Source organism: Anser anser (genome assembly GCF_964211835.1).
Source record: "Anser anser genome assembly, chromosome: 6".
NCBI lineage: Eukaryota > Metazoa > Chordata > Aves > Anseriformes > Anatidae > Anser > Anser anser.
In genome coordinates this window covers 28,014,433-28,031,375 of record NC_139726.1, presented here as the reverse complement: position 1 = coordinate 28,031,375, position 16,943 = coordinate 28,014,433, and the positions used below count along the sequence as shown (strand labels likewise).

The following is a 16,943-nucleotide window of genomic DNA, read 5'->3' as shown; positions in this document are numbered from 1 at the left end:
AGCGATGACAAGCTCGTGCAAAGATAGAAAATAGTGTGGGAATGGCATACATTTTATAGCAAACTGCTCCTTAGCGTTTTGGAATAATTAAAATGTACTTACTGAGCACACTGAAATTTAAGCAATATGTGACATCTGGTTGAGGATACTAGAGGCTTAAATATGTAAATCTTTGTTCCTTTTATTGTAATGTTTACTTAAAAATGCGTGAATGAAGCTCTGTGTTAATGTCCTCAAATCTGGAAAACTTGGTGATTCTGAAGGTACCAAAGCTACAGCTAGTATTCTGTTGTGAAGCTGCATGTGGTAATCTATGTAAAGTTCAGAAATACACAGAAGTGCATGTGCAGAAACATAGGACTGATAGAACTCCTTTTAATTTGTCTATGTCTCTAAATGTTGCTTTCCCCTTTTCTAAAATTATGATTATAACCAGACTGCCTTCCCCTCTCTCCTCTCTCCCTCCCTCACTATTCTGGCTCTTGAGGAAAGATGCTGCCAAATTAGACAGTCATAACTGCTTGGTACAGTACTTAAGTCACACAGAGATTAGCTTTATTTTGTTTTTTGTTTGGACATACTTCTTCAAGATTATGATATGCCTTCTTCTCTGAAATGCAAGAGAGCAGTGCCACAAAGGCATTTAGGTTCTGATTTAGATCTTCAGCTCTGCAGATTGGATGTGTTTTGCTTAAAGTTATATTCTGAGCCTCTGGATTGAGGAAAACGTGTGTTCTTCACTGAAGATTCTTGTTAATTGTTAATCATTAATCTGAAAGACATTATACACATCGCAAAATCCCGTCTTCTTCCTGGGAACTTGATTGAAACTCTTGCCCAAGATGCAGTTTCCTGCCCTTGAGATCCATGTTCAAAAGCTCTCTGTGAAGCATGCGTCAGACTGCTTAGGGTGGAAAAACTGTGCTGTCTTCAGATCAGTGTGTAGAAGCCGGCTGAAACTGTGCTGTCTAGCCAACTTCTTTACTGGATATAAGAATTAGCATATAGAAGGAAACAAGTCACTTCGTTGCTAGCCCTTTGCTACTATGCTCCCAGATAAATCCACTAGCTTTTTACAAGATGTATGGAAACAGGCGTAGGGTCTATTTAATTGCTGCCACACATTTAAATTTCAGAATAGTACTTGTATTGACCCAAAATGCAAATGAATTCTGGTTAATATTGCTTAATGTTTGCATTGTATAGTCCAGTGCTCGATAGAGACTGATTCAACTTCACTTTCATCTTCATCTAAATGAGAAGGCTTAGTGGCTGCCAAAAACATGGAAGTGGAACTTTATCTTTGCTAGTAAGGCTAGAGTTCTGAAGCCATGCAGGCCACCTCAGGGTAACATTCAGAATATACTGCAGAATTACTCAGGTTTTCCTGCTTCTTGTTTTCAGTTTGATGATGGCTTTTGTTCATTTCTACAGCTGCAGCCATGTTGGTTTTTTTGTTTTGTTTTTCTTTCTTTTTTTTTTTGTTAGATCGAAATGAACCTTGAGTTTGGACAAATGACAGCTGCTTCTGGACTTGGATACTAGTTCTGTAAATTGAATACTTTAGGCTCAATTTCAGATTTTCTTTTTTAGTAAGCAATTGAATAGTTTTGAATTTAGAGTTTTTTGTCAGCTTGCTTAACATGCAAGAACCTGAACTTGAGAATAAAGAAAGGTTAACTTAAATGAACCTTAATAGGTTCTTTCTCTTTTTTTTTTTTTTGGCTAGGTTTTCTGAACTGAATTGCAACTAAATGTTTGAAATACTTACCTGAGTTTGCTGTTGATGATGAGATAAGCTGAAGACTTCATGGCATGCTTGCTAAATTTCTGTGCTTTTCTTGCTGCTTCCATCCTAAATATGGCCAAGAGTTTAGACCTTCCTACAACCCATTCCTTTCTTTTTGCTTTCCTTCCCTGCAGTCTGCAGCAGACTCTCACAGTCTCTCCAGCAGTCTCTCACAGACTTCAGCTTCTATTTCCATGTTAACAAATACTGTTCTTTTTTTTTTTTTCAATTATATGCAGTATTTCCTACTGCTAGTGTGATGACTGATTTCTTTGCCTCATTTCTGTGCTGCAGGGTCTGTCCTGCAATCCCTAGTTGTAGGTCAGTTCTCGCATACCTCTTTACCTGTCTGCAAACCTTCCCTGTTAGAGGAAGTTTGTCATGTCGACTTTTTCACTCTTTCTCCCATCATGTTTTGCTTTTTTCTCAGTTAAATAGGTTTTCCCAATAGCAGTTTTGGCAGTCAGTTAATGGCATCTGTAACACCTGTTGACTTTCTTCCCTTTCTGTGCTTTTATCTGGAACTATACTGCCTTTTAATTATTTAGAATAGTAAATGAAGGAGTAATACTGAAGTCTCATTTGTGTGAAAGGAAATGAAGGGAACTTACAATGGTATATCAGAAAGTCATGAAGAGTTTTGATGCAGACTTGTCCTTAGGTAGGGAGAGGGCATGGAACTCATCACACTTGTAAATTTCACTGTAGATTTTTTTTTTAATTTAAAAAATTTGGTGAGTGACAAAATAATAGCTGCAGACCTGTCAACGTTTGTTACAAGGTTTTGCAGTAGTTATAAAAGATATGGCTGTAGTATAAGAGAACACAGAAGGCTTTGTCCTTCAAATTTGTGTACCATTAGATGACTGCTTTGCTTAACTAAGCTATTTAGCAAATGGCAGGTGTAAAGGAAATGAACTAATTTTTGCAATACCGTAATTTAAGTTTCTTGTGGCCAGCACTGCAGAGGAGTTGATTTGAATTAAAAATGTTCTCATTTGCTGGAATTAAGGAACTTGAACATCTTGGACTTTCTGAGTTTTTGTTTGGGTTTGGTTTTCTGAGCTGTTCTCCTACCAGGGGATCATTTTGAATTACTAGAAGGTAATGAACAAGTAGTTCTTCTATATTTATGTGAAATTAATAGCTGAGATTGTCTTTCAGTGGGAAAATACATGGTGGTTCTGTGCATCTTTTCTGAATACCATTTCAGTCTGTTGAATATTCTCAACGAAACATATATTTGAAGCCCCTGAGATATGTTGTGTTTTTATCTTTTTTGGGAAGAGGCAGCAATGTATAGGGAGAGCCTATGAATGTTCCTACTGAGGAAGAGGCTGACCAAAAAAGAAGACAATCTCAGTGGCATGGCTAGAAGCCAGGGAAACTGGTCACATCTCACTCTTTCTCACTTTTGGGGTGAGAAAAAAAAAAAAGCTTCAGTTAGAATTCTCTTTGTCAGGGAGTTTGAGGTTAATCTCATTCTGTGCTTTTCCCGTGGCTCTTTCTGCAGCTTGCTAATTTTGTTTTCTCATGGTGTCTGTTAGCAGATATTTCTTTGGAGTTCTTATTTTCCTTTCTGAAAGCTTTAATTTCAAATCTTTGATCTTGCAACTCCATTGATAACTATCTTCAACGCTAATCCTTATTTTGCAGTATTAACAACAGTTTGGAAAATTTCAGGAAAATTGGAAGATGACTTTCCAGTGTTCCATGTTTTAGGACTTAGACTTAGGGCTATAGACAACTTTCCTTCTTTTTCTTCTTCCCAGTTTTGTTATATCACAGTTCTCTTCTGTGAGGTATCCAGTTCAAAGGTATGTGTTCTCACACTGTGATTTCCTTTTTCAGTTGTAGATATAGGGCTTTGTTAAGAGCCCCACACACCAAGTCAGTGCTCTCTTTCCTAACTTCCAACTGGTTACTGCTGAGCTTTTCTACATGTTTAATTTTGCTCTCCAGTCCCATTGCTGGACTGCCTTAGCTTAAATAGCCTTCAGAGGTGCCTCACTGTACAATTGCAGTAGATGTATGTGATACCTGTTGTCACATCCATCTCGGTAATACTGCAGTGACTTGTGAAGACATGGTAACTTGCATGTTATTTTCTCACATTATGGACTTTGATTTGTATTGTGTATGCTCTGTTTGTATTTTGGTCTAATATTTTGCTTTGTTTGAAACCAGATTGCAGAAAGACTTTGTTTCTAAATAGATTTAGAGCAGTGGGAGATGGATAGGAGGGTTGATATTTGCCACAAATATTGGTTTAAAGAGATAATCAGACTAATTAAAACAGATCTAATATTTAAGAACAGTCTGTTTGATGAAACAGCTCCATTGTTTTTCATCAGCCACAGCTGTTGTAACTGTTATCTCTATGGAGGCAGATCTCTTGTTATGTAGGTCACATCAAGGAAAAATAGCAGCTGAACACTTGCTTCAAGTGTTGTAGAGGAAAATGCAATGAACATGTATGCGTCTCCACTGAAATGTTTTGAAACAGCGAGAGCTGAGTAGTAGTCTTTGGCAGTTTTTATGAAGACATGCTGTAAAGGTGGAAAAGTAAATAAAAACGAATCCAAAATATCCTTGCACCATCTAAATTAAAACAGTCCTTCGAATCCGATTTCACTATAGGAATATCTAAATCAAAGGGGGGGGGGGGGGGAGAGAGTACTTACAGGGTTTGTGCCCTGAAGTACGCAGCTTCCTTTGAATTTAGACAATAAACAGGCTCTTTAGTTTTCATCCTCACTGTTTGCCCAGCAAAATACTCTTGCCAGTTTTTGGTCGGGGAGGCAGGACAGTAGTAGCTTCTGCTGCTTCAGTTTTGAAGCTGTCTGTTGCAGTTGCCTTGCAGATGATGTGAGCTACTACACACACTTCCTTATTTTTTTCACATCCTTTCTGTTTCCCCTTGGTAAAAAGAGAAGCTTCTTGAAAAGGAAGAATAATAATTCAGAAGAAAAATAAATAGGGAGAGTAGGGCAGCTATTTCTCAGACAAATAACATGTTTGATATAACTTTGGAAGCAAATGTAATTTGTAAGGAATGACATGTTGCATTAGCATGCCACATTCCCCCATGGTACAGACAAAAGGAATCGTTTTGAAATCTTGTGATACAAAGAGACCCTTCAGCATGCTGACTGGTAGTAGTCAGAGACTGCCTTTGATGCAGGACTCTTCAAGTGCACAGTAACTCAAAAATTGAGCTTTGTTGCTGCACCCTGAGAGCAGATCTGTACTCAGCTCAGTACTGAGATTTTGATTGGTGTTGGTGCAAGTAGAAATAGTAACCCAGATGAGGTTTCTTGGCTGGTTTATGTGAATGGGCCTGATTATAATGCTAATAATCATTTCCTTTTAGTTGAAATACTTTTCACAATTTCAATGTATACGTTTCTAATGCAATATTTATATGAGGATAGTTAGTATAGAATGTCAGTTGACGCACGTGTGGAAGACTGGTGTTCTATGAGACCGAACTGTTGTCCACACCACTGACATCTGTGCCTAACGTATTTTATTAGTTTCTATATAATTTTAATAGACTGAAACTGCCCAGAAAAATGAATTCTGGATGTATAATGCTAATGGTTTTATTTCTGACTAACAATCTGACAGTAATCAGGCACAACTTATTTTGCATGTAAATAAGTTTATGTAGAATACAAATTGCAACGTTATTTCTACTGTTAGTACAGAGCTTATCCTAAGGCACAGTCAGGAATATCTCCAAATCGTGTTTGGTGTGTTTTAGCCCCTTGTTTTAGGCCTCTGTATTCTTTATAGGTAAGATTAATGTGATTAATTATGATTCTTTCAGATATAATTCTGTGAGGAGCAGATAGTAAGTTTTACATCATTGTGATTTCTGAATTTATATTTTACATCTGGAGAAGCCAGTAACAAATAGTATGTGAGCATATATGTATATCTAAGGCTTGGGTCTTTCCTGTTTGCCGTTCTCATGCCTCACTTCCTATTTTGAGGAACCTTTATTTACGGAGTTGACACTTAGCGTAGTCTTACACCGCAATTTTAAAGTATTGATGATAGATGCACATTTTTGCTTCCAACCATATTCTTCCTCCTTGTTTTACTTCCTGTCCTTGTTACTTTTAATTCTTTCCAGTAAAAGTTTGCATTATTATCTAAATTGCTCTTAGAAGTGATGTCAGTGTAAACACCAGAAATGTTTGAGGTGTGGTAGAAGGTCTAGTGTCAGGCAAGTATGAACGTAGTTACCAAGCAGCATGTAAAGGGAGGAGATGCATTGATCATCTTGTAAAATGTAAATGATTGCTTAATGAAAGTTGACTTACGGAGCTAAGGGTTAGATACACAGCAGATTTGTGAAGAGTTGTATTATGTGCTGGGTAGTTAATAAAACATGTCAGCTTACAGTGTCTCTTGGATTCAAGTAGGTGAAGGTGAAAGGATTAATGTATGAATTCTAACCTCGGCATTAAATTGAAGAAATTCAGCACAGATTTTCTTTGTTAGCCATTGGCAGGTATGAGGAATCTTATCTATCTTTTTATTCTAAGCTGTCATCATTTAATGACTGTTGCGCCTTTGAGGGTATAAATAAATGGTGGTGTATGAGTACTGATGTAACATCTGTGGCACAAGAATGATTTTTAGGGAAACCAGAAAAACACGTTTCACTCTGTGTTAGAACAGAGATTGGAAATGCAAACTGAATTCCTCCCTTAAAAGTGTCTTTTTTATATTTAATAACATAGTAGTTCTGGTTTGATATGACTTATTGTAGGCAATTAAAATAATTAAGGTTTCTGACTTACTTTCTAATCAAGTGTCGTTATTCTAGCTGACAAGTCAAGACCACCATCATCAAGCCCTTCCAGTATTATTCGCCGGACTTCCTCCTTGGACACACTTGCTGCTCCCTACCTTGCTGGACAGTGGCCTCGTGATAATCATGGGCAAGCTGTTCCATGTATGAGAGACAAAGCCACTCAGGTAGGCCAGTGTTTTTGTTTTTTTTTTTTTTTTACTTAAAACTTGTCTTTGGATTTAAATATTCTTAAATATATGAATGCTATTGCCTTGAAAGCATTCACTTTGGCTTTCTTGCTTACAAGTTCCTGTTCACTTGCAAATTGCAGGAATTCTACAGTTGCAATTATGTATGTGTTTTATTTGCATTCTCTAAGAAAAGACCATGAACTGTGGTGTTTATTAGAAGTTCCACTTTCTTCTTACCTCAGAGAAGCAGTAGTGCATTGCACATCTGTTTTCTCGTTGTTCTTACTGTGTGCAGGACACTGGATTGCATTGGTGTTAAGTACTATTTAGTTTTAATTTATACAAAGGAACTTAAAGTAACTCCTTGTATTTATGTCTCTCTCTTAAAAAAGCTTCTGTAGTGCCTTTATAAAAGTTACTGTAGCCTTTTCTGTCATAGGCTGAATATCATAGTGTTTAATTCCTGCTTCTTTGGGTGCAGTTGGACAGTGGATTTCCCTAATTTGTAGAGTAAAAGAGCCAAACATCTCAGTTTTTAAATCCCTAATCCTAGAGCATGGTTTCAACAACAAGTGGTCTCCACTAGTTCTAAAGAATATAAGGGAAGGGTAGTGGGAAGATAGACTGGCAGCATCTGGGACATACTTGAATTTAGCCTGCATCCAGTTTGGAAACAATAATAGAAATGCAGGCACAATAGATTTCAGTGTGCTGTCTACTGAGATGTGTTAGATGTTGAGCAGATGATGTCTGCTCTACAGTTGTTACTGTATGGCCTTCTCAAGGTCTGCAACATCTTGTGCAAAGAACCTCAATCCAGAGAACATCTTAGTAGAAGAGGAGGTTGTTTCATAGATTATACCCATGTGGATAAGGTAAAAATAGAACCTGGTGAAGAAAGAAGAACTGAGAAAGTTGTTTTTTTTTTTTTTTTTTTCTATGGGAAAATGAATAGATAAAATGGTTGAAAAATTGGGTAAAAGGGGTAAGCAAGTCTTAATAAGAGGAGGAGTATGAAAGAAGAAATACGGTACATAAGGAATTGCTATTCATGCATAGCTTTTGGCTTATGTTTTTATTTTGTCTTTCTTCCGATTCTAATGCACCTAGCTGCTATAGTAGAAGGGCTTATATATAAGGAAATGTATTTGCAAAGATTTGTGGGAAGAGCATTAGGTATTTCCATGTGATGAGTATATTTGACAGTTACTGATGTTAGAATAGTGCTGAAGGAAATAACGATCTGATGCACTTGCTGATTTAAAATTTATCAAACCAGTAGAAAATCCTGGGATATGGACATAAATCTATATGTCCAGACCTTTTGTTGATGTGACACTGACAAGGCTTTGTGGCTTTTAATCTTCTGTGCCTGAAAGCAAGCATTTGAGTTAGGGCCAAGTTTCAAATGTGATTGACAATAATAGTTAGCTTTCCAAGATGGTATCTCTCTCCAGTTGTATCGTTTAGTGTTTCTGAAGATGAGATGACGAAGTGTCACTTTGTAAAAGTATAATGACTCCAGTGTGTGATTTCAGATTTTGTGAAGTCTGACATCCAGATTTACTGAATTCTAACTCATGTCACAGTCTGAGTCATGGTAACAAAGGGAATGTTGTTCATATGTTGCAGGTGCAAATACATACCCAATTATATACTCATTTACAGGAGTTTGGAAATCACTGTTGAAAATTACATGAAACACTTGTTTCAGAACTCTTAAGTTTCATATTGAGTGTGAAGGGAATGACCACAAGTACCTTCGTATTCAAAACAGAGGAAGGATGCCATATCTGTCAAAAACTGATGGTTAAGGTTTATTTTTACATAAACATGACTGTGCTGCTGGAGGAACCGTCAGCAGTATGATGGCTTAGTGAAATGAATATGTTCTGATTTCAAAAGTTTAGGGAACAGGAATTGAATCTACTAAGATAAAAAAGGTTTTCCAGTTGAGTAACCGGGGGATCTTGATTCTGAAGGTTTACAGCATTGAGAGTAGAGTCATTCAGGAAGCAGACTGGGTGGAGGCAGCAATTAGAGAGACACTTTGGCTTGCAGGCCTTTAGCTATGACCTACGGGCATCTCTAGCAAACTGTGTAAGAGATCACCAGAGACTGACTGTGTATCAGATTCCTGCTTTGACTGTGTTAGATGAAACCTGTCTATAAAACCAGACTGAATTATGTACATACAGGATGTTATTGGGTGATGAATATGTGTGTAATTGAGCATCCTGTAGTCTGGCTAGAATTCACAGATGCAGGTATTGTTTTAAGTGCTGCTAAAACAATGGTTGGTAACTTCTGTGTCTTTTCCTTTCAATCAGACCTGTGTGGCTTTGCCTGCAATTGTCGATACAGTAATATCAAAATACAAATTAAAATGAGACAGTTGCTTTGGAGTCTTTGAGTTGTTATAGAATAATATATAAGAATATATGAATATAATTATATAAGATATATATTATGTGTTATGTGTGTTGTGTATATATATATAAAACATATATTATTATATAATATGTGAATAATTATATAAGAATATAAGAATAATTAGAGGCCAGAACTTTGTAGTGGAAATTATGACTTTATAAAAGCGTTCCAGTATCTGTGATAAATTTAGCATTAGTTACATTTCTTGTGACTGTGTGAAGACCCATGACAAAAATTAGTATACTTAATCTTGGAGGGTTTACGGTTCGCTGCTTGTGAAGGCCATTCTGGATGTGGTTATGTGGGAACGCAAACTTTGTAAAGTATGCAGTATTATCACAGGCTTGTTTGTGTGTTATGCTACCTTAAATAAAATTTGTGTTAATGATACTTTGAATTTCTCAGAACACTTTCACCATGATATGTGTTTTTCTTTATTAAATGTTAATGCATTTGTTGATTCACTGAAAGTAGCTTAGTATTTTGTGTGTTGCTTTCTGTTTGGCCCGAGACACCTATGAACCTGAAGCCCTTTGGGGCATTAATTTTGATTCCCTGCTTTGCAGTAGCTCCAGTGGTGTTCTGAGTGGTGCTCAGAAAAGGTGCCTGTCTTTTTCTCAGTCTGAGTGTGAAAATGATTTTGAAGCTGTGCAGGCTTTCCCAACTACTGAACTACTCTAGCTAATGCATCAGAAATACCAAGTTCAACATCTATGTGGGAAATAATATATACCATCTCCCCCAAATTCACAGAATCACAGAATTGTAGGGGTTGGAAGGGACCTCGAAAGATCATCGGGTCCAACCCCCCTGCCAAAGCAGGTTCCTTAGAGCAGGCTGCCCAGGTAGGCATCCAGATGGGCCTTGAATATCTCCAGAGAAGGAGACTCCACAACCTCCCTGGGCAGCCTGTTCCAGTGCTCCATCACCCTTACTGTGAAGAAGTTCTTTCTCGTGTTGGTGCGGAACTTCCTGTGCTCTATCTTGTGGCCATTACCCCTTGTCCTGTCCCCACAAACCACTGAAAAGAGGTTGGCCAAATCCCTCTGTCTCCCACACCTCAGGTATTTATACACATTGATGAGATCCCCTCTCAGTCTTCTTTTCTCCAGGCTGAACAGACCGAGGTCTCTCAGCCTTTCTTCATACAGAAGATGCTCCAGGCCCCGTATCATCTTTGTGGCCCTCCGCTGGACTCTTTCCAGAAGTTCCCTGTCTTTTTTGTACCGGGGAGCCCAGAACTGGACACAGTACTCCAGGTGAGGCCTGACCAGGGCAGAGTAGAGGGGGAGGATCACCTCCCTTGACCTGCTGGCCACGCTCCTTTTAATGCACGCCAGGATCCCATTGGCCCTCTTGGCCACGAGGGCACACTGCTGGCTCATGGTCAACCTGTCGTCCACCAGGACCCCCAGGAACTTCTCCTCAGAGCTCCTCTCCAGCAGGTCATGCCCCAGCCTGTACTGATATGTCCAGTTGTTCCTTCCCAGGTGCAGGACACTACACTTGCTCTTATTAAACCTCATTTGGTTTCTTCCTGCCCATCTCTCTAGCCGGTCCAGGTCTCGGTGAATGGCAGCACAGCCTTCTGGCATGTCAGCCACTCCTCCCAGCTTTGTGTCATTGGCGTACTTGCTGAGGGCAGACACTATTCACTCATCAAGGTCATCGATGAAGATGTTGAACAAGACCAGACCCAGCACCAACCCCTGGGGAACACCACTAGTCACAGGTCTCCACCTGGACTCTGCGCTGCCGATCACCACCCTCTGAGCTCGGCCAGTCAGCCAGTTCTCAACCCACCTTACTGTCCACTCCTCTATCCCATGCTTTCTCAGCTTTGCTATCAGGATGTCATGGGAGACAGTATCGAAAGCCTTGCTAAAGTCAAGGTAGATGACATCCACATTCAACACCATCCAACTGGTTCTTCAGAGCTCATCTGGCTGTTAATACTGCCTTACCAATTTTCAGTATGGTAGAAATGAAACTAGCATATACCTGTATTAAAGTAGGTCTGAAAGATTGTGAACGCATAGTTTCACTCGACATGCTCATGTTTCCTTTGTCAGTAAGGCTTCTAGTCAGTGACTGCTTTTCGCTCACAGTTCTGAATCTAGCACGTCTTAACACAGTTCTCTTCTAATTTGTCTCAAAATATTCTTCCCAAAAGTAGAAATATTAGTTTTGTTTTGTTTTTTTTTTTTAAGTCTGTAATCTCCTTGTTACAGACTGAAAGTGCCTGGGCTGAAGAATATTTAGAAAAGAAGAGAAGCTCACACAAACGTTCAGCATCATGGGGCAGCACAGATCAACTCAAGGAGGTTAGGAGTGCTATTATTTGAAATACCTTTGGATTAAGTTTATTGCTGGCATGCACTGTTACATGAATTTTCAGGAAGGAAGGTGTGAATATTATTTTACTTCCTACAGTGCCCAAGCTTTACGTAATAAGCAATCTGTTCATTTGGTATTGATTTCTTATAATAATGCAGGACTGTTACAATTTTTAAACCTGAAGTGGGGGATAAGGGGAGTGTCAAATGCAGTGAACATTCGTCAGAGGAAGAAATCCAGCAGTGACCAAACTAGTCCATATGTTTCAAGTGCTTTCATTAAACCTAAGATATCTTCTGGGCTTGAGCTTAAATGGTAGCTAACATGTTAAGTTTGCAAGAACCTGAACATAACTTTGTGCTGCCATTAATTATGAAAGTTGTGGTAGTAAAGAATTTTAGTTAAGTACTAGAATTAATGAAACTGTGTGCATAGCTGAACATATCCGGTGAAATCTAATGTGATTTTTTTTCTTTATTAGATTGCAAAATTGCGTCAACAATTGCAGAGAAGCAAACACAGCAGTAGGCATCATCGGGATAAAGAAAGACAGTCTCCATTTCATGGTAACCACGCAGCCATTAACCATAGTCAGGTAAAGCTGTGCTCTTCTGGGACACGTTTGGTAGCTAACACTGTTTTTAGATTATTTCAAGGTTGTGATTTGTCTTACAGGGAACATAAAAATATTATATACTTCTAAATTTGTTGTGGGTTTAGGTGGATTCTATGAAATAAGGCCATTTCCTTTGACTGCATGAAGTGTGTGGGGTCCAGGATCATTTTGTTACTTGGCTAGGTTTGTTTGCAACTCCATCGTTCCATGAATTTCAGATAGATTTTTTCCTTAAAGCAGGACACTAAGCTTATATTTCTGTGGCCTATGCTTAAGGATGACAGGTAAGTTTAATCTAAACCCATGGATTATCTTTTTCATTAAGTGTTGCTGTAACAATAATGAATTAGCATGTAGAGTATGGCATGGAGCCAACTGGCAGTAAAATGATACAGACTCAAAACTGTAGCTAATGCCGATCGCATTTTCTCTTGACTATAGCGCTTGTTTAATCCTATGATCAACAGGTTTAGAGAGCTTACCTGACAAAAGGATGGCAACTTTTTTTATGTACCGTATTAAACTTCTTTTATATGCTGTATTAAAAGTGTTTATGTTTTTAGTGGCTGCCTTCAGCCTTTTATTTTCTGCAATTTATCATGCCTTGATACTTAGAGTAGTAATCATTTCAAAAATTGCGATGGTTAGGCCACCACATGTTCTGTATGCAGTTGTAGTTTTATCTTGAGACTTGCTGCAGTTAGGTTCACAGGGAGGTAATATTTCTAGCTGAGTTGATAGCAGATGGTGAAATACTACATTCTTTTAGACACAAATCATTTTTCAGGTCTGTTTTGCTTTAGTAAGTTCAAAAAATCACTAGGAAAATTTGGCCAGTTTTTCAGAAGAAAATTTTCTTTTTCCACTGGTATCTCATGAATGTATATTTATGATCTAACACCTTTTTTAACAGTTACAAAAAGAACAAATGTTATATTTGCCTTGTCAGTTGATGTAGTTGAAAGAAATTGTCTAACTGTTGATACTGTAAATTGATAAAGTACTTCAGCTGTGAAGCTTCTCTGCAAACTTAATATTCTCAATTGCTCCTAAAATTCAGTTAGCATTATTTTAATAAATAATGTACGTTGTTGGCTGCTTCCTTTCTGTCCTTCCATTCTTCCAAAAATAATTTAGGTCAGGGAGGGAAGCTATCACAACATCAGCATAAGTCCTGCTGTATGGGTACTCACCCATTTTGCTAAAAGATGAAATGAAAAATAGAAAGGAGAACCATACGTACAATCTTGAGGAGCTACGTTCTTTTGTGCTTTGAAAACAGGTGTCTGAGTGAACCTGGGATACTTCAATACTGGACATAAGAAAGTAGTACAGTGCTTTGAGTTCTTTTGCACTGTTCTTAACTACTGTTTGTATAAAAATCAGTAACGTTTTTTTCTGAGATCTAACTTCTGTTATAGTTCATTTAATTAAGATTCATGAATCTTCAGTATATAAGTGCATCTTAAATTCAATTTGTTATTAGTTCAAATTCTTTGCTACTGGCAAGCATTGTATTTAGGATTATATTTTTAGAAGTACATTTTTGATAAACTTTAGGAATTATTCAAATGCTTTAAATGTCCAAACAGAAACTGTTCTCTCTTCCTCTTCTATGTAGTGGAGTATTAGCCTAGAAGCTAGAAAGGAGAAGAATTTGAATTTGAAGCAAGCTGCCTAATAGGAATTCCCACATTTGATCTGGTTTGTTTAAGCATGGGTGCAGTAGAACATGCTGTACAGTAGAACATGCTTAGTGATTGCTGTAGCTTAAGGCAAAATAAAAAGACAGATAAATGAGACAGTTCTATGTGTTTTTTTGACAAAATTTACGACAGTTGCCAAAAGGTTTAAAAAGAAATAATATATATGTGGATGGTCAGAATACTTGATGCAAGTATTTTATCCAAATTTGTAAAACTTCTCTGAAGACTTGTTCAATACTTACAGAGAATTGAGACATTTCAAGAACAGCAACAGAAAATTAAAACTGAGGGACATTTGTTGTAGGCACTTGGCTACATTGGAGAGAATTGCACGCTATTGAACGGGTTTCACATCGTAGTTCACAAATCCATAAATTTCTGATTACTAAGTTAGTCATTCTAATGTAGATAATCTTTTAGCTGTTCTAAATTAATGTCAAAAATGATCAGAGATGCTACTATTCTGAAAGATACCAGATAAAAATTCTACATACAGAAACTTGTGGCATCATAATGACACTATTATGCTCATGAAATTTTATCTACTGTATGGAGGATCTTTGGCAGTCCAGGTTAACAAGTCACCTTCTCTTTCAAAAGAAACCTTCTGTGCGTGTCTGAAACGTTGTATCAAAGCATAGCAAGCTATTCTGGAGCCATTTGTGCTTTTCTACTTTGAGCACTTCAAATAGTGCTGTGGTTCTAGGAATTTGTGGTAGACAATCATGATTAAATGCTGGAGAATTCCCAGATTTAGCTAATGGCTGCTGAAATCTTAGACGCTCTAGCATACATCATTCTGCTTTCTGCTTTTTAACAAGTTTGGTTTGTCATAAGAATGGTTACATACACAGTTGCTTCATTTAGACACCTAAATTCATTTAGTACCTAAATTTGTGCTGATATATCTGTATTATTAACAGGTATTGACCTGTATTTGTTCACCTGATTGTTGATCCAAGGCTTTGTTTGGAACAGTATTATCAGGGGTGGTTTCTCAGACGTTTTTTTTGTTCTTCTCCAGTAGCTTCTATTTTCTCTTTTTAATCTTAAGGCAAAACTTTTCAAAGTCTTTCCAAGTTTGGCAACTCTAAGAATGTTGAATTTTTGTCGACATAAACAATGAGTCACAAGCATTTCCTGAAGAGGAATTTTTTGCAGTCCTCTGCAAGCCCCATTTTATAGCTATCCTAATGTTTCAGTAAAGCAAAACCAATATAATTCATAAGTGATTTTCCTGTCTTAGAGATCTGTGATTATAAGTCTGCATGATGACACATGCTTGCGTTAAGAACTCATGTTTACACTATTTTTTCTAAGGTGGTCTCCAGGCCACACAAATTATTTACATGGTTTTTGAGAATTGACATGTCAAGTCGCAGTGCTTTGGTGTCTGTCTGTGTGCAGTCTTGTTACTTAAAGGGAAGAAGGAAAAACAAACAAACAAACAAAAAAACTCTGAAGACAGGTGAGAAGGCTACCTTCCTTCAACCAGTAGAGATGTTCTCAATCTCAGCACATGTGGCCATTGAAGAATTCTGCACAGGAGTTTTACTGTCCTTTTTTTTTTTTTTAAGTATACTTTTTTTTTTAAAGTTCAGTGATCTGGGCTAAGAGTGGTACTATCTTGCATTTGTGGAATATTTTTTTTTCTGTGCTTGTCACGGTACTGTAGGTGACACCAGGCTTCCATTAAAAACATAATTTTAATGAAATTGCAAGTGATAAATCCGGCAGAGAAGGAAGTGGAATTATGGTATAGTTCATGCCAAAAGGAATGGGAATATGTTTTAGAGGCTTCAGAAGTACTTGCATTTGAATGTTCACTGTTAAATTTTCACTTGCAAAGCAACATAGAGGTGGAGGCAGACTGTGTCAAAGGGAAGTTTTGAAACTAGACTGTTGAAAAGCTAGAGATTGGATTTGAAAAACAAAAAAAGGATGCCTTCAATTTAAGGCATCCATTTTAACACAATCACTATAGTTTCATGTAAGTCCTTGATACTGGGGAGTAGATACGTTCTGTTTAAAGGATCATTTTTGAGTAGAAGTAATAACTACATCATTTAAGTAAATCTGTATCTCTTTCTCACTGTCTCTGGTTCTTCAGGCTCCAGTCCCAAAGAGTGCTCTTGTTCCTGTGATACCTATTACCAAGTCAACAGGATCGCGATTCCGAAACAGTGTAGAAGGACTGAATCAAGAGATTGAGATAATTATTAAGGAGACAGGAGACAAAGAAGAACAGCTTGTTGTATGTATCTGCCACCATGATTGCTTTCTGTAATTATTTTATTTTTGTTTTGAAGTCAAAAGCTTTATTTTGCACAGTTTTTGAATTAAATTTATTAGAAAAGCAAAATTCCAGACAAAAGTTATTTGAAAAGTCTTGTGGAAGGCAAAAAGAGGAGTTAAAACGTGAAAAAGAAGACAGAAAAAGACAAAATGTCTGGTTTTAGAGATTCTGCAATGATTTTTCTTCCCTTTGCCCGATCTGAAGAAGTGTCTCCATCCCAGCTGAAGCATAACTTACCTGTTCTTTTATATTCAGGTATTTTTAGAGGTAAATTTTCTGATAAAGCGTCAAAAATATGGGCCATGAAGACACTGAAGTACAGAAGGACTGTACTATCTTTCATGTGAGCAGAGCCTTAGAGAACTGGGATTGTTCAGCTTGGAGAAGAGAAAATTCAGGGGGACCTTATCAATGTGTAGAAATATTTGATGGGAAGGAATAAAGAGGGAGGAATACTCTTCTCAGTAGTGCCCACTAGCAGTAGAATAGGCAGTGGGCACAAAAAAAACCATAAAATTTAATTTGTGTGCTCTGAGTAGAGGTTGTGGAGTTTACTGTCTGTGGAGGTACTCAAAACCTGACTGGACTCTGGGCAGCCTGCTCTAGCTGCCTCTGCTTCAGCAGGGGAGTTGGCCTAGATGATCTCAGAAGGTCACTTCCAACCTCAACATTTCTGTGATTCTTTGAAGTCTTGAGAACTGTTGTTCTTTGTTTCCAAACTTGACTTATTCTATCTTCTGTTGGAGTCCTGTGTAATGAATTTTCTAC

The 16,943-nt window shown here is 37.6% G+C and overlaps 1 protein-coding gene across 1 annotated transcript in view; it reads left to right on the top strand.

Annotated features, from left to right (window-relative positions):
* The window catches only part of FAM117B (family with sequence similarity 117 member B), a 28,728-nt gene that overhangs the window by 1,488 nt on the left and 10,297 nt on the right, over positions 1-16,943 (top strand). Inside the window, exons 2-5 of the mRNA XM_083842278.1 lie at positions 6,630-6,781; positions 11,452-11,544; positions 12,039-12,152; positions 15,990-16,133. Of these exons, the coding sequence (XP_083698404.1) occupies positions 6,630-6,781; positions 11,452-11,544; positions 12,039-12,152; positions 15,990-16,133 (503 nt within the window). The remainder of the gene's footprint in view (positions 1-6,629; positions 6,782-11,451; positions 11,545-12,038; positions 12,153-15,989; positions 16,134-16,943) is intronic.